At 45.8% G+C, this 26054-nt stretch overlaps 2 protein-coding genes and 1 long non-coding RNA gene across 3 annotated transcripts in view; 1 reads left to right on the top strand and 2 right to left on the bottom strand.

The window, feature by feature from the left end:
• Positions 1-2066: 2066 nt before the first annotated feature.
• LOC144372303 (uncharacterized) lies at positions 2067-9597 on the bottom strand. The gene is made up of 4 exons (XR_013432325.1): positions 9414-9597; positions 9150-9243; positions 4579-4710; positions 2067-2377 (listed from the first exon to the last, which is right to left on the bottom strand). It is a non-coding gene; the product is annotated as an uncharacterized LOC144372303 (long non-coding RNA).
• A 1372-nt stretch (positions 9598-10969) lies between these two features.
• Positions 10970-18864, top strand: LOC144372309 (thymidylate synthase-like). The gene is made up of 7 exons (XM_078035691.1): positions 10970-11135; positions 12392-12566; positions 15170-15271; positions 15330-15333; positions 16027-16201; positions 16580-16651; positions 17990-18864. Exons 1-7 carry the CDS (start codon positions 11013-11015, stop codon positions 18125-18127), a joined length of 789 nt encoding a protein of 262 aa, XP_077891817.1. The 5' UTR covers positions 10970-11012; the 3' UTR covers positions 18128-18864.
• LOC144372307 (mitochondrial enolase superfamily member 1-like) overlaps positions 17761-26054 on the bottom strand; it is a 44784-nt gene continuing 36490 nt past the window's right edge. Inside the window, 1 exon segment of the mRNA XM_078035690.1 lies at positions 17761-19526. Coding sequence (XP_077891816.1) covers positions 19425-19526 — 102 coding nt within the window. The 3' untranslated portion in view covers positions 17761-19424.

The raw sequence follows: 26054 nt of genomic DNA, 5'->3' as shown, positions 1-26054 counted from the left end.
ACTCGGTCTTCCCCACTGTGGGCTCCCAGGAGACTCCCCTGCTCGAAGACTCACCAGGATGCTCCTATACTGTGTTGTCATTTCATTTTCCAGGTAGACGTGAATGAGGCACCTGCCTCTCACCCGCCTGTTGTACTGGGGCCGTGGGGAGTACCGAGTGGAGACCCCTGATGTCCTGGACTCTGGCTCTGCCCCTTCCCTGGAAGTAGGCTCTGGCTCTGGGGTTGGCTGAGGAGCCGTGACAGAAACTGAGCTTGTAGCTAGAGGAGAAAAGATGCCAACATGACTGCCTTGCCCTGACCTTCCCACAGACAGACAATACCCCTGCTGCCAGGAAGAACTCAGGCCCTTAGCCCACACAGGACCTCTTTGCAGACTGGGGTCACTTCCTGAATGGACACAGGCTTATCCTAATTTCCAGCCCAACACCAGGCATACAGACTCCCTGCAGTGGGACAAGAGTCAGACCTCTCCTCATATACCCTTAAGTACTCACCCCGGTCCGCCTGGCTCTCAGGCGCTGCCTGGCTTGATATGCCATCTTCAGTTGTGGCCAGGAGGTGGTATGTTTGATGCTCCAGGTACAAACCAACCAGCAAGAGCCCCATATATGGCAGCAGCTGCTGCAGACTCAGAGAGCCTGGAGGCTGATGGGAAGCCTCGGTGTAGAAGTTAATCCAGGTCCCCAGGAAGGAAGGTGAGGCACTGTGGGGAGGCAGGTGTGGAGTCAGCAAAACCCTGGCCTTGCCTTCGCCATGGCCTCCAGAGAAAACCTCTGACCCTACACTTCTGAACTGTCCCTGGTTCTGAACACACCAGTCCACCTCAGACCAGACACAGTGGCTGTACAGGCAGGGACAGGACAGGTTGCCACAGGCAAAGAACCTTCAACGAAGGAGCGTTAGATCCATGATATGACCAGCTCTCCCCTCCTCTGGGCAGGCCTGACACTCTTCTTCCTCTTGGCTACGTGCTCTCCAACCTGGAATGCACCTTCCAGGAGTGTCTGTCCTCCTGCCCACTCTTCTCAGGGCTCAAGAGACACCTCCTCCCCTGGCGTGGGCTGCAATGCTACCTCATTCTCTGTGAGCTCTCACTGAGTCCCCCTGAGTAGCGGTGGACCTCTCTTTTCCCATGAGTGCAGACCACATCTCTGTGGCCCTGGGGGAGAACAGGGAGGTGTGGTGTGGGGGGATCCATTGTCCCAGGGGCTTCCCCAGTGGACCATGACTACCTACAACTCCCCGCCTTACCCCTCCTACTGTTGAAGCCCCACACCTTACACTGCAGGCAGAACACAGAATTGGGGAGAGCAGTCTTTCCTCAGCCTTCCCAAGTCAAATCACCTTGCAGGTCCCTATTCTGGAAACAGGAGCCCACCCTCTTGACCCCAAGCCCATTCTATGTTGAAGTTGGTCCAGGGGTCCACCATAGTCACTGAAGAGGACAACGTGCAGTTATGCCTCATGGAGTCAGGGATGCAGTCACATGTAGGATATGTACTCATGGCACCTGCGGTTTTAGGCTGACCCCCATGAAAAGGGACACAATGGCGGTCATTTGCACTCCATTTTTCACTGAATTATGAAATGTGACTGGAAACGTGTTTTCACACAGTGGGTGCTTTCTCCATGTTCATCAGTGAATGAGCCCAAACTGCTGATTCCCACATCTCTCTGGGTATGGGAGCTGCCATGTCCAAAGCCCCTGTCCAGCTATGTCCCAGCTAGAACGCTCTGTCCCACTATGTATACTAACATGTCTTTATTAACCCAAAAGTGCTTTTCCCAAGGCCCGAGTTTTGAGACGCTTCTGGCACAGATCTACGTTCTTCAAGAAGCCAATATCACACCAGAAAGACCACCTGGCCTCGCTGAGTCCACCTGGGAATGAGCTCAGTGCACACCATTGAGCTGTGGTGCCAGGTGTGTGGGGACTGCTCCACAGACCTCTGTGGATCAGCTGGAGTCAGGATGGTTTCTCTGCCTAAGAGGGAAAGTTCACTCCCCTTGCAAGGCTGTGGCAGGCACCTCCAGGACTCGTCACATTCGGGGCTGAAATTCCACTATGAGTGTGGTCCTCTATCTCATTAGGTATCACAAAACTTTGGGTCCCTGAGAGGTACATGGCAGCCCCAAGACCCAGGCATGAGGGGGCTACACACTTGGGCTTGGTGGTCTGGTGCTTACCTTGGGAACAAGAGATCCAGCACCTGCTGGGTGGGGATGGAATCCCAGGAGATTAACCCCATGTTGCTGCTGAAATGTAGGTTCCTCCCACAAATGACAGGCAGGAGCTCATTCCTAAGCTGGTCCTGCCTGTAAGGTTCAAGGCTCTGTACCCTGAAGGGCTCCTCCGTGTTCTCATCATTTTCACCCTGGGTTGGGACCAAGAATGGTGGGTTCAAAATGGAAATGGTGACAAACAGAAAAATGACTTGTGCCAATACACTAGAGTCAAAGCACAATGGGACAGTTCCCATCAGTACAAACACACACACACACCACACACACACACACACACACACACACACACACAGTCAGAATAGGAGTCCTGGGCCATTCATCAGGGATCAGACTAGAGGGCCTGCTGGGCTCACCTGCCCTGTGCTACTCACTATTACTCTTGAGCTCCTCTGCGACAATTGCCAGAGGATCTGGCGTCTAAGTTGAAGCCTCATCCAGTGCATCCACAAAAGGGCTAGTTGGCCCCCCTGAGATTCCTGGGAGCCTGAGGCTCGGCATTGTTTGCAAGGACAGGGGAACATCCTTCTCACTCCAGTTTCTCCAACCAAATGAGCTCGGTCAGTTAAGTGGGTGCCTGGATACCAGGGTTCCATGTTCTGTTTGATCCATTGTCAAGGCAATGATGTCATTTCCTGTGCCCATACCTGAGCCTCTTTTCACATAAGATCACTTTCAAAAGCCCTATGGGCTGCTGATTTCTCCTCCATGCCTACCCATCTCAGGTGTGCATGTGTTCACCAACAAGTACCCAAATACCCCCACCAGCATCTGCCCTGCTTGGTGCCTCTAGAGTTCCAGCTTGGAGCCTTCAAAAATGCATTCACAACCAGTCCTTCCCTCTCAGCAGCCTTTGGACCCTGGTCCCATCATTGTGCAACTCATGGTGTGCCCAGTCTTTTCTAGAAAGTAGGGTAGCATCTAATCAGGGATTGGTGTCTCTGATTCATACATAGCATATGGTTTCTATGAAATCCAGTGAGGGAGCAGGAGTAACGAAGCTGATTGCACAGATGACCTCAGGGAATACTGACAGGCCAAATGAAAAATATGTTCCAGCTAACCATTGGTATTTGGGCTTCTCAGCCCAGTCCTGTTTTTAAAAAAGGTGCAGACGGGCAGTGTTCATTAAAAAAATGTCTACCATTTAAAAGTGGGTAATTTAAATGGCATCTAGTTACACATCTGCTAGAATGGTCTGGCAACATATGAATTTCATTCTAACAACAACAACAAAACATAGAAAAAAACATAGACATAAAGATAAAACCTTGTCTTCATCAGGATGCCTAGAAATAGGTTTTATTTGGCTCATGCAAATATCTTTCAATAGAACTTCTAATTTCTGAATGAACTCATTCAATTTTATAATGTCTGAAACCCTCTGTGAGCATGGGAAGCACTGCTGACAAGACACCAGAGGGCCAGAGCACTTGTGCCCCCTACAGGGGTGTCTCTTGGCTATCACCAAAGACCGTTCCCCTCCCGGGGCAGCTGAGAGCAAGCTGGGCCTTGGAGCAAGGATTAGTGTTTAGGTATAGACTATGCAAGCAAAGGACAATGTCTTTAATAAAACTAAAATTAAAAAGTCACATTGAAAAATTTTTAAAAAGAAGAAGAAAATAAGGTCAAGTAGAGGAACAGGCAGAGGCATCCAGAGGAAGCCCATTTTCACAGGAGAAAATCCCCCAGTGAAAAGCATCAGAATAGATACCAAGAAAAATACCAACAAAAATAGTGTGCTCCCACTATGTATCTACTCCACATGCAAAAGTTAGAAAGCTAGATAATACAATCCTGGCCACAGGTAGAGCTATTCAGAAGAGCCACCTGGCAGTGCTTAGTCAAAGAAGTAAACATGCACACTTTGATCTAGAAATGCCACCTGTGTGTAAACCAGGTGGTGCTTAAGCAGTTTCACAAGGGGACATGCACAGGGAAATTTATCCTCAGGTTCCTTATAGAGTTGTCTGTGCTTACAGAAGGTTGAGGGCTGTCAGGGTGCCCACAATTGGGAAAGTGAAATGCTTAAAAGGTAATGGATGCCAACCTGGATATATTAATAGAAATCAATGAAAAACAATAGATTTACATGACAGTAAAATCCCTGAGTTCAAGTTCTTGCTAGCCTACCTACCAACAATCATGCTTGGTTAAGACACTGACATACTTCAAGGCAAAAAAAGGAGAAAATATAATGTCATTATTACTTTTCTTAAAAGCAAATAAGGAAATGGTAATATTTACCCAGCCATGACCTGTTATGCATAATATGTGAGATTATTGTGGACATGTTGGTAAATGATGATCTACTCAGATACGTTCCGTGACTCACCAAATGCAAAGGTCCATGAAGAATTACCGTCTCCACACATGAATTCATCGTCAAAAGCCTTGAGACAACAGGGGCTTCACAAAATGGCTTCTTGGCCAACTAGATGAGTGCGTCCTCGGACAATGCTTCCACCTGAAAGATGTCACCAACTTGTTCTCATTCACATTTCCACAGTGCCACAAAAAAGAAACAAAGTCTGATACTCTATTGAGTGAATCCTCAAGTGGACCAAACACCATACTTCCTTCCATATTTTAGAATTAACAAATGCAACTTCAACTCAATAACTTGCATTAGGCAACATGCAACCACAACCTTCCCCTGAGCCAGGGAAGCTGACCCCTCTCTGAATTCAGGAGGTCCTGGCCCCACCAGCATAAACACGAAGTTGACACAAACCTGGCACTTTGATTCTGTGAATTATGGTCAGGACTGATGAGTCAGCTTTGTTGGGATAACTGCTAAAGGAGGACTGTGTATCCCTTAATTTTCTAGCCGATGGCCTCTGGAAAGAGCCATTTATCCTGGTTTAAGGCCTTCCTTTTAACGTGTGCGGCCTATTCTCAGCCATAGTGGCCTCTTGTTTTCTTTACATTTAATGTTTCATAAAAGCAAATGGCTCCAAAGCCCTTGAGACAGGTGAATGTCCCTGTTAGCTGCCTGCATTTGGAATTTATCAAAGATCTTTACACGGAGACTCTTTTCTGTCAATTCCAATCTTGAATCACAGAAGTGCTCCTCACAGGGGAGGACACTAGGGTGGCCTCTCCATGCTGTCCCCTACCTGTGCGTATGGCAGGCTCCCTGGGGCACCTGAACACCTGGGGCAGCTGTGCAGGAGCTGGGAGGGGGAGCTGAAGCGGGGCTGGCAGGCTGGCTTGTTCACCCACTTTGTCTCCAAACTTAGGAAGCTAGACCTGGAAGGTGTGCATGGGGAGTAGGTTTTCTGAAGCTCTCTTATTTAAGGCTGCGATTTTTCCTGGGGACATCCTGGACCGAACCCTAACCACCTTCCTGCCCCCTGATTCTGCCTCAGCTTTCATCTGACCCAGGTGCTGCCCCCTAGGGGAGCCTGGGGAAGCTGCACCTCTCTCCCTCCTTGGTTCCTCTTGGGAAAGGAAGGCTGCACCAGGGTAGCAGAGGCAGATGAATTCCAGCTCTGCTAGAACCTTCCTGGGTGAGGAGTGGTGTGTGTTGGGGATGCTGAGAAATAAAGTCTCACAGGTAGGGCCCTAAAGAGGATCGCACTAGTTTCGCTGAAATGCGGGGTGACAGGGTCTCTCTCTCCCCCCAAGGCATGATCTTTGTCTGGGTTTATGATGTCGTCATTCTAATCAACGCCATGTTAATTGCCCTGGATGAGAAGAACCCCTTCATCTCCTAGCCGAGTGGCTTTCCCTTTCTCTGTAGTTCTTGAGATCCTCCTGAAGTTCTACACGCATGAGCCCAGATTTTATTTTGAAAGAAAGCAGTTCTGGAACTGGTGAGTGTGTGACCTAGGGAGGGGACAGGGGACTTCCTGTCACAGTTCAGAGACATGGATGCCGGTCTCCAAGCTCCACCTGTGTAGAGGCATCTTATAATGAGCTCTTGGAGGGGAACCCTCTGTGTGGGTAAAGGCCGAATTTCCCAAAGTCAGTTTGAACTGTCTAATTAAAATAAGAACCACAGACCTTGACATCCTGGAGTTGGGAAAGATCTTTAAAAGAAGGAAGCCCAATGTTTTTCTCTAATTTCTCACAATACTTCTTTTTTAAAAAAATATTTTTGTTCTTTTTAGTTATAAATGACAGTACAGTGTATTTGGACCTATACATACATGGAGCATAATCGCCCATTCTTGTGGTTGAACTTGGTGGTATGGAGTTTCACTGGTCGTGTATTCATATATGAACTTAGGAAAGTTACGTCCGATTCCTTCTACTACCTTTACCATTCCCAGCCCCTCCCTTCCCCCCACTCTGTGCTGTCCAACCTGGTGATCTACCCCTATCCTACCTATGGTCACTCACAATACTTCTGACACCAAGTGTGGGTTATTTTTTCTCACACCTACCAACTGTCCAACTCTATGGTCGTCAATTTTGTGTCCTGCAATTCAATTAAATTTGGACACAATTTGTTCACAGTTAGCATCAAATACCACAGGTTGAGGGCTGAGCCAAGACTGAGGACAGTCCCCAAGACTGTCCTCTCTTCAGACACCAACTGAATGTCCAGATTAACACCTGTGCTGCTGACTGATCGCCTATAAATCAGAGGTGACCAGAAAAACACTTCGGTTACTAGATTTCTGGTTTTTGTACAAGGGTACAGCTCAGGTCAGCCAGACTGAGAGGTGCAGGGTGCAGGAAATGGGGTGCACAGCTCCCATATCCTCTCCAGGTGCGCCCTTCCCTGCCCCTCAGTAACCCAGAAGCTCCCTCAACACTATTGTTTTTTTTGTGGAGGCTTCGTTATGTGTGCATGACGGATTACACATTGGCCATTGGTCATCAACCCAATCTTCAGCCCCTCTGCCCTCCCCAGAGGTAGGGGGCACGAATGGGGGTGGGGCTGGAAGTTCTAGCTCTCTGATCCCTTGGTAGGTTCCCCTGTCGATTCACATCCCCATCCTGAGTGGCTTTCCCAGGGCGACCTCATTAAGCTCAGGTGGGGTTGAAAAAGGGCTTGTGATGAATAGCGAAGGATGCTCCTTCCACCTCTGTCACTTATCACTGGAGGGACAGGGCTCTTAGGCGTTCAGGTCATGAGACTAGGGATGAAGGCCAGGCATCCTAGAACATCATGGCCAAGGAGGCAATTCCTTTGGCAGCTTCTTTGGCCCGTTCCCTAACCTCACTGTCAGAAACTCAGCCTGTGTGGCTGGCCAACGGGCTGTTGGCCAGCCCTCCCCTGGGCGGTGGACATGTCTCCCACGAGCCTTCCCTTCTCCAGGCCGCTGGTCTCCACCCTCGGCCCTGGTGCTGTGCACCAGCTGGTGCGTCTTGAGCTGCTGTGTGTCGAGCTCTGCAGGGCACAGAGATGCAAGCCGCAGACTGACTTTGGTGGTGCACAGCTAGGCGGGGTCTGACCCCTGTGACCACTGCTCTTAGTGCCAGGAAACTTCTCCCGAAGTGCACGTGGCTGGGGGGACCTGATCGGTGTTTTCTTCTTCTTTAGCACCACTGTCAGGAAAGTCATGGCACGATGAATTCTACTTCCATTAAGCGTAATGCACATAGTAAAATTAATACCAGGAAAGACCTACTGTGCATTCTGCAAGTATTCTTCACCGGATGGGCACAGTGGTGCACGCCTGTGTTCCCAGTGTCTTGGGAAGCCGAGGCAGGAGGATGGTGAGTTCAAAGCCAACTTCAGCAACTTAGCAAGGCCCTGAGAAACTCAGCAAGACCCTGTCTCTAAATAAAATATGGAGGAAAAAAAAAGGCTGAGGATGTGGCTCAGTGGTAAAGCACCCCCTGGTTCAATTTCTGGTGCCCAAAAAATAGAAAAATAAAAATGTTCTTCACCAGTATAGACTTTTGTGGAAGGCAAAGTAATATGGGTTAGTGATTCCTGCATCTCTGCAGGTGACTCAGAGCAGCCAATGGATGATCATGGGATGGTTCAAGCCTAGTGTTTCTTGCTTCCCATGCAGTGACCTAAAAGTTCCTGAAATGAATTTCAGCACTGGCTAGTTATCTCACATAAGCTGTTGGTTCAGTTTTCTGGGGACCCATCAGAGCCTGAGATTGACATGCCTCTCACTTGATTCTTAATGGACTTTGCTTTTGCCATTATGTTTGACACGCTGATCATCATCACAGCCTGATGGCCACGGTGGCTGATGCCACCATTCAGTCAGGTCAGTGCCTCCAGCTTTAGGCTTCACAGAAGACCAGGTGCTTACTCAGTTCTCTGTTGAAAATCCACCCTGCACTGTGGAGATTTGGGGGCCAGAAAGGGGGACACCAGAAAATTATTAAAAGTGTTCCGTATTCAGGTTGGAGGTGTGGTTCAGTGATAGAGCACTAATCCGGTGTGTGGAGCCCTGGGTTCAATCCCCAACACTGGGAGGAAATATATGCCTCTATGTGTACACACACACACACACACACACACACACACACACACACACATACACACACACACTTATATCCAATGCTCTTGAGAGGGATGGTGCCTTTGTGTGTGTCTAGCCATGCAGTATTTTAGGGATTTCGCTTGTAGAAGTCCATCACACCAGATTCTTACCTGGTCATCTCTCCAACACTGGGCCGTGTCTCGGGGCTGCCCTCTACCCTTCCATCTCCTGCCTGCCTTGGCCTCCCACCCAAGTCCTCCCCACAGCAGGAGCCTGCACCCACCCTGCCCCTGCCTCTTCCTACCACACCTACCTCCACCCTGCATGGGATTATTTAAGACTTCTTAAGGGAACTTGATGAAAAGAATTCTGGGGGAGGAAGGCTCGCTTACAATGTGCTCTGTAGAATTGGAGCCACTTCCTGAGGACAGTCCATATTTGCTCACACAGCTCTGGGGCTGGGGGCTGGGGGATGGGGACAGGGAAGCCTGGCCTCCACACTCACCTTGGCTCTGACTTGTAGGGATGGTTCTGGATTCAAGGCAGCACTTCTTCGTTGGTGCTCAGACCATTGCTCTCTTCTCTTTTCAGTGCTGGGCCTAGAACCCAGGGCCACCCACATGCTAGGCAAGCGCTCACCACTAAGCCCCACTCCCAGCCCCCTTTCCCATCTTGACAGGAATTTGCATCACTGCCCAGGGACCCACAGTCCCAGTCCCCCCAGGGCAGAGACTGAGGAAGTGCATTATTAAAGGGTTGTGTCTCTTACCAGCAAGAAAATACAACAGTCAGCAGATCCTGGATATTGTCTTGATACCGAGCATCCTCTGGCTCCTAAGGGTCATCATCAGCATTCAGAGGTAAGGGGGCCGTGGCATGAGGTGGCGGCACTTGGGTGGTTCCCCAGGTCAAGCCGATGGAAAGCCGTCTTACATGGGAGCTTCAAACACTCCCAACCTGGAACCAGGGATATAACTCATGTGAAGGGTGTGGGTTTCTCTGGGAACTGAGGAGGAGGGAAGCAGAGAGGAGCCAGAGGCTGGGTTAAGAGCACTCGGCTGTCAGCTCCCTGGGGACTCATGAGCCACTCTCATCCCTGAGCCTAGCCCTGCATGTGACAGCGTGAGAGTCGTCCTGCTGGTGGCTAATGCTAACCCAAGTGTGTTAACCATTCCTTATTAAATCCCACCCACAATCCTTGATGTAGGAACTTTCTCTATCCCTAATTTATAGGTGGTGAGTTGAAGCATAGAGAAGTTAAGTCACTCTTCCAGTGATGCACAACCAAGGTGCATACCCAGGAGTTGGACCCCAAAGCCCTAGATAAACCCCAACCTCAGTTATTATTATTATTTTTTATACTGGGGGTGGAACCCAGAGCCCTACACATGTTACACTAAGTTACATCCACACCCCCTTTTTAAAAATGCTATTTTTAAAAACTTTTTCTTAGTTGTAGAAGGACAATATTTAGTATTTAGTATTTTTTATCAGGTTCTGGGAATGAACCCAGTGCCTCATGTGTGCTAAGCAAGCAGTCTACCACTGAGCCCCAACCACAGCCCTAAAATGCGATTTTTAATAACATTTCAGTAAGGGGCTTTCTAAATTGCCCAGGCTGGCCTCAAACTTGTGATCCTCCTGCCTCAGCCTCCTGAGTAGCTGGGATTCCAGGCCTGCACCAGCACACCTGGCCTAGCCTCACTTTTTGATTTAGGGCAGCTGGCCTTCTGGGGATGCCTGGCAGCCACCTCTGTCCAGGACTGGCCTGCTCCTCCAGGACAGCTTTAAATGGGGTCAACTTTGGTGGAGAAAAGCAGATGAGGCCAAGCATCTCTCTATTCCTCGTCCACCTGAGTCTCACTGGAGTTCTAGGTTATTATTGCTGCGGGAAGCTGCTCATGACACCCATTCTGAGAACAGTTGCTGGCTTTGGTACACTAAAATAATTGATGTTTATTTGCTTTACAAATATTGAAAAACTATTCTGAAGTTTTCACCCGTGTGACATCTGTTCCCCTGCACTGAGTTAAGTTTATTCTTGACAGTGGTGGAATTGCTTGTTTCCTGGGAAACATTTTGAGTGTTGCCTTCACACCTGTGTGACAGGATTCACAAGGACTGGGTAGTGGGTGATAGCTCTTTCCCTTTTCTACAGGGGCATCCTCCATGTCTTTGTGTGGAACTGCTGTGTCGGGTAGTCGCCAGGGCTCAGGAGGGGCTGTGCCTGTGTGACTTGTGTCACTGACTTGCCTTGCAGCCTGGAGCTCCTCCCTGATCCCAGGAGTTGCAGTTTTCTGGATGTTCCTAAGGTCACTCTAGGAATTTACGTCCCAGGACAGTTTTCCTCCACAGGAAAGGTTGGAAGATGTGTTCTCTGTTCCCATGTTCAAACTGTACGGCCAACTGTTTTTCAGATGAATTTCCTCTGCTGACAACCAAACGTGTGTTCTGGAAGGGTGTTTTGGAGGAGTTGCCGTGGTTTATCAAGGTAAAGAAGCTGCTTCTGTTGAAAGTTGACGGTCTGTTTTCAACATAGAGAGGGTTTTTAAGAGTCCGATCATGTAACTCTTCGGCCCACAGCCCTTAGACATTATCCCTAGTAGTTCTCATTTTACTCAGTAAAAAGCAGAGTCCTTATCAGAGCGCCTTCCAGCTCTGGGAAATCTGCATCTCTGTACCATCCATCCTAACCCTCTTGCTTATCTTTGAGCACACTAGGAAATTCCCACAGAGGCCTCTGGGACTTGCTTCCCACTCTCTACAACCTTCTCCTCCACCCCCGTGGAGTGTGACTCCTTCACCTCCTTAAGTCTTTGCTCAGTGAGTCTCAGCCTCCCAGTCAAAGACTATAATTCTCCCCTGACTCCTGTATTTTTCTCGAGAGGGAACATCTGATGTGTAATGCCACAGTCTTTCCTCTCCACCCTGCCCCCATTGTGGGTAGGGGGATAACAGACAAATAAATAAGCTCCACAAGAGCAAAGAATTAGTCACTTTTTTGCTGTTGTTCCCCCAGGACCTGGAGCATAGACTGCCATGTGCTAGTCACTCAACATGTTTTGAATGCTGAAGAGAGCAAAAGGTAGTAGGTAGTTTGGAAAAGAGCTCGAGAGCCATGAGATGGGTGGCAGTGACACCAGGCTCCTCCTTGTATAGTGTCCTGGTCCAGAACCAGTGATATTCTGTCTAGTACTGACCAGAACCCTCTGAAGAGATGGGCTTGGTTCTAGGACAAGCTAGACATTTGGATCCCATCTATAAAGCTCTTGATGTGGCTTATATGATCTTGGGCCATCCAGGCAGACCTAGAAAGGGTTGACATTTGGCTTCAGTTCAGTCTTTCTCAGTTCTGTGTTCTTGGGGTGGGTTCTGTGTTGGTTTTTAAATGTCAGTGAACTTCTAAAATGCATCTTCAGAAATCTCAGGTCTTTTTTTTTTTTTTTAAACAGTACCGAGAATTGAACTCAGGGGCAGTCTACTACTGAACAACACCCCCAGCCCTATAGGAAAAGATTGGAGAGATGGATCCAAAGAAGGGGTCAGACCACCCTATCACCACCCTCCAAAAGTTAGGACTGGGTCCAGTCTGCTTACAGATAGTTCAGGCTTCACATGGACAGGATCAAGTGCCCGCCCTCCAGCGTGTCAGCATGGGCTAGAGGCTGAGCAGTGGGTGACTTTGGGGGCCTTAACCCAGATGGCTCAGAATTCACTTGTGTGCCTGTTATACTCTCATCTCTTTAGGGATCCACAAATGCGAAAGAACTATCTTCCAAGGGAGTGAAAATCTGGGATGCCAATGGATCTCGAGGCTTTTTGGATGGCCTGGGATTATCCACCAGACAAGAAGGGGACCTGGGCCCAGTCTATGGCTTCCAGTGGAGACATTTTGGGGCAGAATACAAAGATATGGATTCAGGTGAGGAGACAGAGCAATTCCTCAGATTTCTCAAATGTTCTTCCTAGCGTGAGTTTGCTCCATTGTTTTGGATAAAGTCTAGGGCATAATGAATCAGCGTCAGCATCAGGGCCGGGGTGTAGCTCTGTGGTAGAGTGCTTGCTTAGCATGTGTGAGGTCCTGGGTTCTGTCCCAGGAGCTGATATAGAACTTTGACATTTTGAGAGACAGTGCCCCATGAAGGTCAGATCACACTCTTGGTGATTTGCATTTATGGGGTTCTTATGAATTCTTGGAATTTTCCTTATCTGTGCCATCCTGTGTCGTTTGTTGGCAGATAGCTGCAGGATTGTTGTCCATGTTGGGGAATAGGGTAGGAAGAAAGTTCATCTGTGGGAGCTTATTTCTTCAGCTAGAGACTAAACCTCTAGCGTGCAGTAGGTGGTGTTGGTGTGATCCAGCATAGCATTGGGGTCCCCCTCCCCCACACTCTGCTGGAATAGAGGAAGGATGAAACATTTCACTCCAGGATTTCCTGTCCTGTTAGTGGCACCATTTGCTTGAGTCACAGAGCCCAACCCCCCTCCTACTCCTGCCTTTGGCTCTTTCTTTCTAGCTCACCTGTTCTTAGGATAGGGGTGGCCAAAGCAAACACCACCTGAGGGTGTATTTGTGTGTGTGTGTGCACACATGCAGGAGTAACAATTTCCTGGCTGGAAGGATTTGGGCCTGGTGTTAATTCCTCAGTGAAAGACTAAGTCTGCATTTATGTGCAGTCATAAGGCCTTTTTTGATGTTGGCAGTTTCAAGAATTAAAAAAAAATGCTGGAGGACTAGGAATGGGTGAATTTGAAGAGGGAGAAGGTAGAATGGTGGCTTGGGTTGTGGGGAAAATGGGAAGTTAGTGTTTGGGTACGCAATTTTAGTTTGGAAAGATGAAAATGTTCTAGAAGTGGATACTGTGTGGTTGTACAACAATAGGAATTACTTAATGCTGATGAATTGCATACTTAAAAATGGTTACAACAAGGGCTTGTCTAGCATGCGCAAGGCCAGACTTTCTGCAGGTGAATGATCAGTGGCTTCTTGGTATGTGATTGCTGACCTAGGGCTCCTTCCTGAAGATGTCAGGCTTCTCCCCTGGCTAGGGGTTTTACATCCTGCCTGGTGTTTCTTGTTGCTTAAGGGGCCAAATAATAAAAGTATTGACTTAGTTGGATGAGTACAGGCTGCTAGATGTCAGCAGAGGAGTTTGTCATCTTTGATTCTGAGTTTTCATTTTGAAATAATTAGATTCACAGAAAATTGGGGAAAAAAAAGGTAGAGAGAATTCCTCTCTACCCTTCACCCTGTCCCCGCCCATAGTGATAGCTGCTGTTAATACTCTTACTTAAATTAACATTAGTACAATCCAGAGTTGATCAGTTAGAGGCCTTTATCCCACAAGATGTCAGAACTGTTGGTCTGGAACATTTCTCATCTGTTGGAATTTTAACTAGAGGACAGTCCGAAGCTCTCTGTCTCCATTAACAAATCACTTCTCAGCTTCCAGTTCCATCTCAGAAAGAAAGCAGGGAATCAAACTCCAGAAAACAGGATTGAGAGAAAAGAAAGATGATGTAATCATTATAGAGTTTTCCTATATTTATAGGAAATACCTGTTTAGCTGCTCAGTCTCGAGTATAGTTTGGGGTAGAAATGTGGCTAAGTTAGTGTCAAGGTAGTGGAAAGGAATCCATAGTCCCTTTTTAGTTGGAATGTGTATGCAATGCTATATTCTACTTCAGACTCAATATGTTCTGTGGGACAAGGATAAACCAGGTTGTGTCAGTTAAAGTGTGACAAGAAGGGTTGGTGGGTTAGAAGCTGAGTCCATGGGAAACATTGGAAAAATCTAAGATTACTGAGATAAGTGTATATGTCTGTGAGGGTTTTGTTTGTTTGTTTTTGTTTTAACTATGAACAACACACCCGAAAATGGATAATATTATAAAGGTTTATTTAGCTCCTGGTCCTGGAGGCTCAAGGACCCACATCTGGTGATGGCCTTCATACAGTCTGAGTTCTGAGGTAGCTGGGAATTGCATGGCAAGAGATGAGAAGAGCACATACGTGTCCCTTTTGGTTTCTCTCCCTATTATAAAATAAGCCACCAAGATTTAATCGTGGGGACTGTGCCCTGTGACATTTTAGTTTTCGGTGGACACATCTTCATTTTTTATGTGGTACTGAGGATCAAACCCAGCGCTCCGTGAATGCCCAGCAAGCTCGCCACTGCTTGAGCCACATCCCCAGCCCAACACATGAACCTTTGAGTGACACACTCAAACCATGTTTAAACCATAGCACTTAGCAGTGGAGGAAGGGAGGAGGAGGAGGAGGTGACACTGTGATAGGACAAATATTTAAGGAATTCATGTATAGAAAACAGACTTTACTATGACTCCAGAGGACTAGAAGCTTAAGACCTCAAACTCAACCCAGAGAGAGATGAGAAATTTGCACAGAGTTCTGTGACCATGGGTCAAGAAGGGACATTGAGTGAAGGGTGTAATAGATGATGGCAGGGCCATCCCATGAGAGGCTCTGACTAATTTGTGTATGTGTCTTTAACAATTCTAAAGATTATTCTGGTCAAGGAGTAGACCAACTGCAAAAAGTGCTTGACACCATCAAAACCAACCCTGATGACAGAAGGATCATCATGTGTGCCTGGAACCCAAAAGGTGAAACCATCCTGGTCATCCTCTTTTCTGTTAAGTGTATGGTCAGCACAAAACAAAGACATGTGACACTGCTGAGGCACCACGGGGAGGTGGGACCCGGAGAGGTGGGACCCTGGGAGCTCGTCCCAACCATGGGGTTTGTTGTTAACCTCAGCAAATCACAATTCATTTTCATTCTCGGATCATCAGATTGAAAGCAGAGCATCTTAATTTGTGCATTTATACTTGTACTTTTTTCAAAAAAAGAGTTTTAAATTGCCTATGAAAATACACATAAAATCTTAACGTTTTATTTGGAGCAGATGACATTTCCAGTCACCACTACTCCACTCTCACTAATAATTTTACAACACAATTGTTAAAAATAAAGTCTACCCAGAATGGGATTTTGGATCTATAATGAAGACAGTAGGGTCTGCTGAAGGCACCAATATCCTGTGGTCCCTGCAAATGAAGTAATTCATTCCTCCTGTATTTGCAGTCTGGTGCCATAAAAATAGCATAGATCCTTAATTTCAGCTTGAATAGGAGAACATTGCTTCAGCATAGATAAATCTGCACAAATCTTCAGCTTCAGGCCACTGCTGCAAGGGGTAGGACAATGGTCTGATTTTTGTATGATGAAAAGGTCTGGGTTGCAGACTTCCCTGGGGACTGATGGCTTTTTTCATGATCTCCAATGGTTTACCATGCTTTTAGCTGTGCTCTTTAAAACCATATACCCCTCCTTGTTCTCCTCTGCGCTGGTTCCTCAGATCTTCCTCTGATGCACTGCCTCCATGCCATGCCCTCTGCCAGTTCTACGTGCTGAATGGGGAGCTGTCCTGCCAGCTGTACCAGAGATCAGGTGACATGGGCCTGGGCATGCCCTTCTACATCGCCAGCTATTCCCTGCTTACCTACATGATTGCACACATCACGGGCCTGCAGGTGAGCTGCCCTAGGAAAGCGCTCTTATAGCCAGCCTATTGCACTGAGCTCTTTGATTCTTTAATTTGGAAAAACTAGCAGGAGAATTCAGTCTCTGATTAGTATTAAAATCTGATATACGTAAGACAGATATAAACTGGCTTGCCTCGTGAGCCTTCATCGGGCTTTCCTGCCTTTGTTGTCTATGTAAACTTAAGTTCACGCAGGTTGTCTATATTGTAACTTTCCTAAATTAACTTTTCTCAAAAGCTGTACTGGTTAAATTCTTTATTTTTTTCAAAAGCCTTGGGATAGCTACATATTCTATAATGTGTTTTTAAGTGATGTGTTTAAAGGAATTGAAATAAAAACATTGATTGTTCTGAGGGATTTATTTAGCCAGGTGACTTTGTACATACTTTGGGAGATGCACATATTTACCTGAATCACATTGAGCCACTGAAAATTCAGGTAAGAATTATATCTAGTATACTTTTCAAAACTTGGTACTCAAAGGTTGATTTGTGGAGCATTCCTATATGACAGGCCCTCTGTGTGATGTCATGCTGAAGTAAAGAGGACATGCTCCAGTGTTTATGTGGGCAGGGATGATGTGATACTTGATTTGATAGGAGCTGTGAGGCACTAAGCACCTGTAACAGAAAGGAAGAGCCACACTCTTGGCAGGGAATTTGGGGCCTTCTTAACTCATTTTTTTAGTTGTCGATGAACCTTTATTTTATTTATTTATATGCAATGCTGAGACTCGAACCCAGTGCTTCACACATGCTAGGCAAGTGTTGTACACTGAGCCACAATCCCAACCTCCCCAATTCATTTTTACTTGAAGGGGAATTGAAGTGCATGTTTTCTCTTTATTTTATGCTAAATATAATGCTTAGATCTGAACTCTCAAAAGCCTAGTCTGTTCAAATCCCAATTACTGACCAACAGATGACTTGAAATGGAATAAAAATGTGACTGTGCCTTCATGAGCCCCAAGAAAAAAATAATTTTAGAACCCAAAACTTTTACTCTTATCCTATTCTAGATTAGATTGTAAGTTACTGCTTTTTCGGATCTTGGCCTAAATAGAGGGTGACCACAGGTTTATTCAGCTGCTTCTCTCTGCTGTCTGCACTTGTGTTGGACACAGATACAAAAGGTCATGACCTCCACATCCTCACTGCCACAAGTACTCATACTGGAGTCTGTGCTTGCCTTTTTCTGTAACTTGTCAAGAGATGCCATCTTTTGTTCCCCTTTCTGCCAGGGACATTTGGGTTAGGGACAGTGAAACTCAAGAAACTATACTGCATGTTACTATGAGGTATAGATGGAAAAGTAAAATAAAAGACTGTGTCATAGTGTTAATAATTACCATGAATTACCATAACTCACACCTGATGGGCTACCAGGCACCTGGTGCTTTGTATTGGTACAAGATACACTTTACACTTGATCTGTGCAACAGAAACAATTGGGCATGTTGCAGTAGTAGTGTATAACCAGGGTTAGGGCACCCACAGTACTAGACACTTGTAAAATAATATTTTGTTGATAAAAAAAAGAACACAGTATTTAAAGTATTTATTTATTTTTTAAGTTGTAGTTGGACACAATATCTTTATTTTATTTATTTATTTTATGTGGTGCTGAGGATCAAACCCAGGGCCTCGCACATGCTAGAAAAGCGCTGTACCGCTGAGCCACAATCCCAGCCCAAATACTGTGTTCTTGTTCCATGGGAAGCAGAATTAAAAGCAGGTTGCACAAATATGGCAAAATAATGATCTGATTTTTTTTTAGCTTCAGCGAGAACCAAGACCTTTCCCAAAGCTCAAAATCCTTCGAAAGGTTGAGAAAATCGATGACTTCAAAGTTGAAGACTTTCAAATTGAGGGGTACAATCCACATCCAACTATTAAAATAGAAATGGCTGTTTAGAGTGCTTTCAAAGGAGTTGGAAAGGTTTTGTCACTTGTAGGGGTAGGCTGAATGCTCAGGTGAAAATTGGTTTTTTTCTAAAGAAAAAGAAACTAGGTCAAAAAAATCAGTTACTATTCATTAGCTTTCAAGTATGTTTCCATTGGCAGATATAACTGTGCTGAATGTTTTAGCAGTCACATTTTGTTGACTGAGGGAGCACAAAATGCTGAGCAAAGAAAGTGGGAGTTCATATACTTTTAGCAAAAATACATAGCATTTCAGTCTCTTGGCTTCATTAAGACTTGTGAATTTCATTGTTCGTACAAGCTATTTATTCCCTTCAATTTTGAAGTAACCTATCCATCATAATATATGTGCATTATGAATGCTTATTTGTTTTATGTTTTTATAATAAAGAACTGTTTGCATTTGTCCATTTTTTTTTCATTCTGTATTGTCATTTATCTGCTCAGTGCCTGCCTAAAAGAGATTCACCCAAACAAACGCACCTAAGCCAAGCAAGCGTGTGCTGGATTCTGGTTTAGATGCTGCTTAGAGGGTGAGAATATATATTAGAAATTCTGACTAAACTATATTTTGACCTTTTTTTTCATGATTCATCTCATCCTAGACGCATTTTACATTAAAAGATAATTACCACTTAGGGGGCTGGGGCTGTAACTCAGTGGCAGAGTGTTTGACATCACATAACAAATAAAGGCATGCTGTCCAAAATAAATAAATAAAAAGATAAACACCACTTAGGACAGAGGTTTTTTTTTTTTTAAGTATTACAAAAATAATTCATGAAATACCATTTTGCCCCCATTTATGTTAGTGTGGTATGGATTCTCTAATATGTTTACTGATCAGGAAAAGGCTAGATCACATCAGGGCTAATAGTTTTTCCTTTGATGCAATAACAGATCCCCTGGAGTCCTGGAGAACTATTTTTATTCTGCTAGTTTATTACAAGTGTTAGAACAAATAAGGGATTGTTCCAACAAATTATGCAATGTGTTGCTTATTTTCAAAGTATGATTTAATGTCTGCAGACTGGCGCTTGATGGAAATTTTGGTAAGAATATCTTCCTGGGCTTTGGGTTAGGTAAATCTAAATCTACTTAAGGATTAAATAGAATATATATTGGCTTGTTAAAATAATCAAATTGAAATGATGACTGGGCTAATTCTTGAGTGAAACTTGTCTTGATTAGTAGGATAATATTTTTTTCTTCTCTATTTTTATAAAACTACCCAGGAAATTTTAAGTCTTTTCACTTAAGAAAAAACGGTGTTAGGGCTAAATGAACACTTAGTTTTCTTGAGCAGCGAGGAGCTTCTTCCAGACATCGCCATCTGGATATTGGTGTTTCCTTACAGAGTCCTTCTTCATTTCTGTTGAGTAGCCAGTGTCCTAGCAAAGACGACAGAGTCACTTGTGTGGATAACCACCAGGAACAAAAATATGTATGTTACTTATGCCTACTGTTCCTAATAGTGCCAGTAAGTCAGAAGCAATTCAATATTTTAAAAAGTTTTCAGACTGGGGGTTGGGGGGCATACTTCATTGGGTACTCAGTAGGATTAGTTACAGAAACTAATCAAATTTCCTTTGATAGCACAACACCTATTGGTGAAAATAAGCCACAATCTGAACCTGACCAGGACAAATGGCCCAGGTAATACCGTCGTAGTCAGAAACTTTTAGGTCACAAACTTGTAGATGGTACCAATTTTTGTTTTTTTAAAGAATTCTTTACCATTGGTCCACCCGTCTGTTCTGGTACCAGTACCACGCTGATTTTATTACTATTGCTCTGTAGTATAATTTGAGGTCTGGTATCGCTATACCACCTGATTCACACTTCCTGCTTAGCATTGTTTTTGCTATTCTGGGTCTTTTATTATTCCATATGAATTTCATGATTCTTTTATCTATTTCTACAAGAAATGCAGTTGGGATTTTGATTGGCATTGCATTGAACATATAGAGAACTTTTGGTAGTATCGCCATTTTGATGATGTTGGTTCTGCCTATCCATGAACAGGGTATATTTTTCCATCTTCTAAGGTCTTCTTCTATATCTTTCTTTAGGGTTCTGTAGTTTTCATTGTATAAATCTTTCACCTCTTTTGTTAGGTTGATTCCCAAGTATTTTATTTTTTGGGGGGATATTGTGAATGGAGTAGTTGTCCTCATTTCCGTATCAGAGGATTTGTCGCTGATATACAGGAATGCGTTTGATTTATGCGTGTTGATTTTATACCCTGACACTTTGCTGAATTCATTTATTAGCTCTAATAGTTTCTTTGTAGACTCTTTTGGGTCTGTTAGGTATATAATCATGTCATCAGCAAATAGTGATAATTTAAGTTCTTCTTTTCCTATTTTTATGCCTTTAATTTCTTTCGTCTGTCTAATTGCTCTGGCCAGTGTTTCGAGAACTATGTTGAACAGAAGTGGTGAGAGAGGGCATCCCTGTCTTGTTCCAGATCTTAGAGGGAATGCCTTCAATTTCTCTCCATTCAGAATGATGCTGGCCTGTGGCTTATCATAGATTGCTTTTACAATGTTGAGGTATGATCCTGTTATCCCTAATTTTTCTAGAGTTTTGATCATAAAGGGATGCTGTACTTTGTCGAATGCTTTTTCTGCATCTATTGAGATGATCATGTGGTTCTTATTTTTAAGTCTATTGATGTGGTGAATAACATTTATTGATTTCCTTATATTGAACCAGCCTTGCATCCCAGGGATGAATCCTACTTGATCATGGTGTATAATTTTTTTGATATGTTTTTGAATCCGGTTCGCCAGAATTTTATTGAGGATTTTTGCATCTAGGTTCATTAGAGATATTGGTCTGTAGTTTTCTTTCTTGGAGGTGTCTTTGTCTGGTTTAGGGATTAGTGTGATGTTGGCCTCGTAGAATGTATTTGGAAGTTCTCCCTCTTTTTCTATTTCCTGAAATAGCTTGAAAAGTATTGGTGTTAGTTCCTCTTTAAAGGTTTTGTAAAACTCTGCTGTATACCCATCCGGTCCTGGGCTTTTCTTAGTTGGTAGTCTTTTGATGGTTTCTTCTATTTCCTCTATTGTTATTGGTCTGTTTAGGTTGTCTATATCCTCCTGACTCAATCTGGGCATATGATATGACTTAAGAAATTTATCTGTACCTTCACTATCTTCTATTTTATTAGAGTATAAGGATTCAAAATAATTTCTGATTATCTTCTGTATTTCTGAAGTGTCTGTTGTGATATTGCCTTTTTCATCCCGTATGTTAGTAATTTGGGTTCTCTCTCTTCTTCTCTTCGTTAGCATGGCTAAGGGTCTGTCGATCTTATTTATTTTTTCAAAGAACCAACTTTTAGTTCTGTCTATTTTTTCAATTGTTTCTTTTGTTTCGATTTCATTAATTTCAGCTCTGATTTTAATTATTTCTTGCCTTCTACTCCTATTGCTGTTGTTTTGCTCTTCTTTTTCTAGGATTTTGAGATGAAGTATGAGATCATTTATTTGTTGGTTTTTTCTTTTTTTAAGGAATGAACTCCAAGCAATAAATTTTCCTCTTAGAACTGCTTTCAATGTGTCCCATAGATTCCGATATGTTGTGTCTTTGTTTTCGTTTAACTCTAAGAAGTTTTTAATTTCCTCCTTAATGTCTTCTAAAACCCATTGATCATTCAGTAGCCTATTGTTCATTCTCCAAGTGATGCCTGATTTTTCCTTCCTTCTTTTATCATTGATTTTCAGTTTCATTCCATTATGATCAGACAAGATGCATGGTATTATCTCTACTCCTTTATATTGTCTAAGAGTTGCCCTGTGACATAATATATGATCTATTTTTGTGAAGGATCCATGTGCTGCTGAGAAAAAAGTGTAACTACTTGATGTTGGATGGTATATTCTATATATGTCAATTAAGTCTAGGTTGTTAATTGTGTTGTTGAGTTCTATAGTTTCCTTGTTTAACTTTTGTTTGGAAGATCTGTCCAGTGGTGAGAGAGGTGTGTTAAAGTCTCCCATGATTATTGTATGGTGGTCTATTAGACTCTTGAACTTGAGAAGGGTTTGCTTGATGAACATAGCTGCACCATTATTTGGGGCATATATATTTATGATTGTTATGTCTTGTTGGTGTATGGTTCCCTTGAGCAGTATGTAGTGTCCCTCTTTATCCCTTTTGATTAACTTTGGCTTGAAATCTATTTTATTAGATATGAGTATGGATACTCCTGCCTGTTTCCGCAGTCCATATGAGTGGTATGATTTTTCCCAACCTTTCACCTTCAGTCTATGTATATCTTTTCCTATCAAATGCGTCTCCTGCAGGCAGCATATTGTTGGGTTTTGTTTTGTGATCCATTCAACTAGCCTGTGTCTCTTAATTGGTGAGTTTAAGCCATTAACATTTAGGGTTATTATTGAGATATGGTTTGTTCTTCCAGCCATATTTGTTTATTGATGATACTAAACCTGGTTTGTTTTCCTCTTTGATTACTTTCCCCCATTTACTGTCCTACTTCCCAATGTTGGTTTTCAACATTATTTTCCACTTCCTCTTCCTGTAATGTTTTGCCAAGGATTTTTTGAAGAGAAGGTTTTCTAGCTGCGAATTCTTTTAACTTTTGTTTATCGTGGAAGGTTTTAATTTCATCTTCCATCCTGAAGCTTAATTTCGCCGGGTACACGATTCTTGGTTGGAACCCATTTTCTTTCAGTGTTTGAAATATGTTATTCCAGGATCTTCTAGCTTTCAGCGTCTGTGTTGAGAGATCTGCTGTTATCCTAATTGGTTTACCCCTAAATGTAATCTGCTTCCTTTCTCTTGTAGCTTTTAAAATTCTTTCCTTATTCTGTATATTGGACATCTTCATTATAATATGTCTAGGTGTGGATCTCTTATGGTTTTGCACATTCGGCGTCCTGTAGGCTTCTAGGATTTGGGATTCTGTCTCATTCCTCAAGTCTGGGAAGTTTTCTCGTATTATTTCATTGAATAGATTATCTATTCCTTTGGTTTGGAGCTCTGTGCCTTCCTGTATCCCAATGACCCTTAAATTTGGTCTTTTGATATTGTCCCATAATTCTTGGATGTTCTGCTCATGGTTTCTTAGCAGTCTTGCTGAGCTGTCTATGTTCTTTTCCAGTTGAAAAACTTTGTCTTCATTGTCTGATGTTCTATCTTCTAAGTGATCTACTCTGCTGGTAGTATTCTCAATTGAGTTTTTAAGTTGGTTTATTGCTTCCTGCATTTCTAGGATTTCAATTTGTTTGTTTTTTATTACCTCTATCTCCCTGTGAAATTGATCTTTTACTTCCTGGATTTGTTTGTCAATGTGATCTTTCATTGTCTGATTTTGCTGTCTCATGTCTTCCTTGAGACTCCAGATCATCTGAAGCATATATATCCTGAACTCTTTCTCTGATATTCCCTCTGTTGCAGCTATTGCCTCTTCTAAAGTTGAGTTGACCTGCATTGCTTGTGGTCCTTTCTTTCCTTGTCTTTTCATACTGCCGCGTGGTTAAGAGCCGGGTGGGTGGGGCAGCCGTTCGCAGAGCGAGAGATGGACCTCCCGTGAGAGCCCGGATGGTGGAGGGCACCTGCCCGTTGGGCGGGGCGGGCCGCGCAGCTCCAGGTGCCAGCCGATAGCCAAAGTGGGTGCTGGCTGCGGGACTAAACTCTTGCACCCGCCGTGGAGCCGCCTGTGGAGCCGGGTAACTGTGGCCGAGTGGTTAATAGCCAGGCGTGTGGAGCAGCAGCTCACTGAGGGAGAGATGGGCCTCCTGTGGTAGCCCAGATGGTGAAGGGCACCTGCCGGTTTGGGCCGCGCAGCTCCAGGTGCCAGCCCCTTGCAGAAGCGGGTGCTGGCTGCAGAACTAAACTCCTGCCCCCGCCGTGGAGCCACCTGAGGAGCCAGGAAGCTGCGGCCACGTGGTCAAGAGCCAGGCAGGTGGGTGGATCAGCCTCTCGCTGAGCGAGAGATGGGCCTCCCTTGCGAGCCCGGATGGTGAAGAATGCCTGCCAGGTCGGGCAGAGCGACCAGTCGCCGGGTGCTGGCCGCTTGCTGTAGCGGGTGCTGGCTACGGGTCTAAACACCTGCACCCGCCGTGGATCCGCCTGTGGAGCCGGGTAACTGCGGCCGCGTGGTTAAGAGCCAGGCATATGGAACAGCAGCTCGCTGAGGGAGAGATGGGCCTCCTGTGATAGCCCAGATGGTGAAGGGCACCTGCCGGTTTGGGCGGTGCAGCTCCAGGTGCCAGACCCTTGCAGAAGCGGGTGCTGGTTGCAGAACTAAACTCCTGCACCCGCAGTGGAGCCGCCTGGCGAGCCAGGAAGCTGCGGCCGCGTGGTCAAGAGCCAGGCAGGTGGGTGGAGCAGCCTCTCGCTGAGCAAGAGATGGGCCCCCCGTGCGAGCCCGGATGGTGAAGAATGCCTGCCGGTTCGGGCAGAGCGACCAGCCGCCGAGTGCTAGCCGCTTGCAGTAGCTGGGTGCTGGCTGCGGGTCTAAACACCTACACCCGCCGTGAAGCTGCCTGTGGAGCCAGGAAGCTGCGGCCGCGTGGTCAAGAGCCAAGCAGGTGAGTGGGGCAGCCTCTCGCTGAGCCAGAGATGGGCCTCCGGTGCGAGCCCGGATGGTGAAGAATGCCTGCCGGGTCGGGCAGAGCGACCAGCCGCCGGGTGCTGGCCGCTTGCTGTAGCGGGTGCTGGGTACGGGTCTAAACACCTGCACCCGCCGTGGAGCCGCCTGTGGAGCCGGGTAACTGTGGCCGCATGGTTAAGAGCCAGGCATATGGAACAGCAGCTCGCTGAGGGAGAGATGGGCCTCCTGTGATAGCCCAGATGGTGAAGGGCACCTGCCGGTTTGGGCCGTGCAGCTCCAGGTGCCAGCCCCTTGCAGAACCGGGTGCTGGCTGCAGAACTAAACTCCTGCACCCGCAGTGGAGCCGCCTGGCGAGCCAGGAAGCTGCGGCCCTGTGGTCAAGAGCCAGGCAGGTGGGTGGAGCAGCCTCTCGCTGAGCGAGAGATGGGCCTCCCTTGCGAGCCCGGATGGTGAAGAAAGCCTGCCGGTTCGGGCAGAGCGACCAGCCGCCGAGTGCTAGCCGCTTGCAGTAGCTGGGTGCTGGCTGCGGGTCTAAACACCTACACCCGCCGTGAAGCCGCCTGTGGAGCCAGGACGCTGCGGCCGCCTGGTCAAGAGCCAGGCAGGTGGGTGGGGCAGCCTCTCGCTGAGCGAGATGGGCCTCCGGTGCGAGCCTGGATGGTGAAGGGCGCCTGCCGGTTCGGCGGGGCGGGCCGGCTGCCGGGTGCTGGCCGCTTGCGTTAGGGGGTGCTGGCTTGGGGACTAAACACCTGCACCCGCCGTGGAGCTGCCTGTGGAGGCTGTGTGGTCTAGAGCCAGGCAGGTGGGTGGGGCAGCCGCTCGCTGAGCCAGAGATAGGCTTCCTGTGAGAGCCGCTTGCAGGAGCGGCTGATGGCTGCAGTACTGTACCTCTGTGCCCGCGTGGCCAGCCAAGATCCACTTCTCTGGGACAAACTGTCACTTCCAATAAACCTACCAGATCTCAGCTGCTCTCCTCTTAAGGGAATTTTGTTAGAAGTTCCTCCGTAGGTAGGTTGGGGCTGTTGCAGTGGGTCGTTCTGGTCCCGTTAAAGTGGAGACATTGGAATTGCTGCTTCCTCGCCGGCCGCCATGATCAGGTGGTATAGCGATACCAGACCTCAAATTATACTACAGAGCAATAGTAATAAAATCAGCGTGGTACTGGTACCAGAACAGACGGGTGGACCAATGGTACAGAATAGAGGACACAGTAACCAATCCACAAAACTACAACTATCTTATATTTGATAAAGGGGCTAAAAGCATGCAATGGAGGAAGGATAGCATCTTCAACAAATGGTGCTGGGAAAATTGGAAATCCATTTGCATCAAA

This window comes from Ictidomys tridecemlineatus (genome assembly GCF_052094955.1).
Source record: "Ictidomys tridecemlineatus isolate mIctTri1 chromosome 12 unlocalized genomic scaffold, mIctTri1.hap1 SUPER_12_unloc_3, whole genome shotgun sequence".
NCBI lineage: Eukaryota > Metazoa > Chordata > Mammalia > Rodentia > Sciuridae > Ictidomys > Ictidomys tridecemlineatus.
Note: the sequence above shows the minus strand (reverse complement) of the source record. Positions and strands in the feature narration are given on the sequence as shown.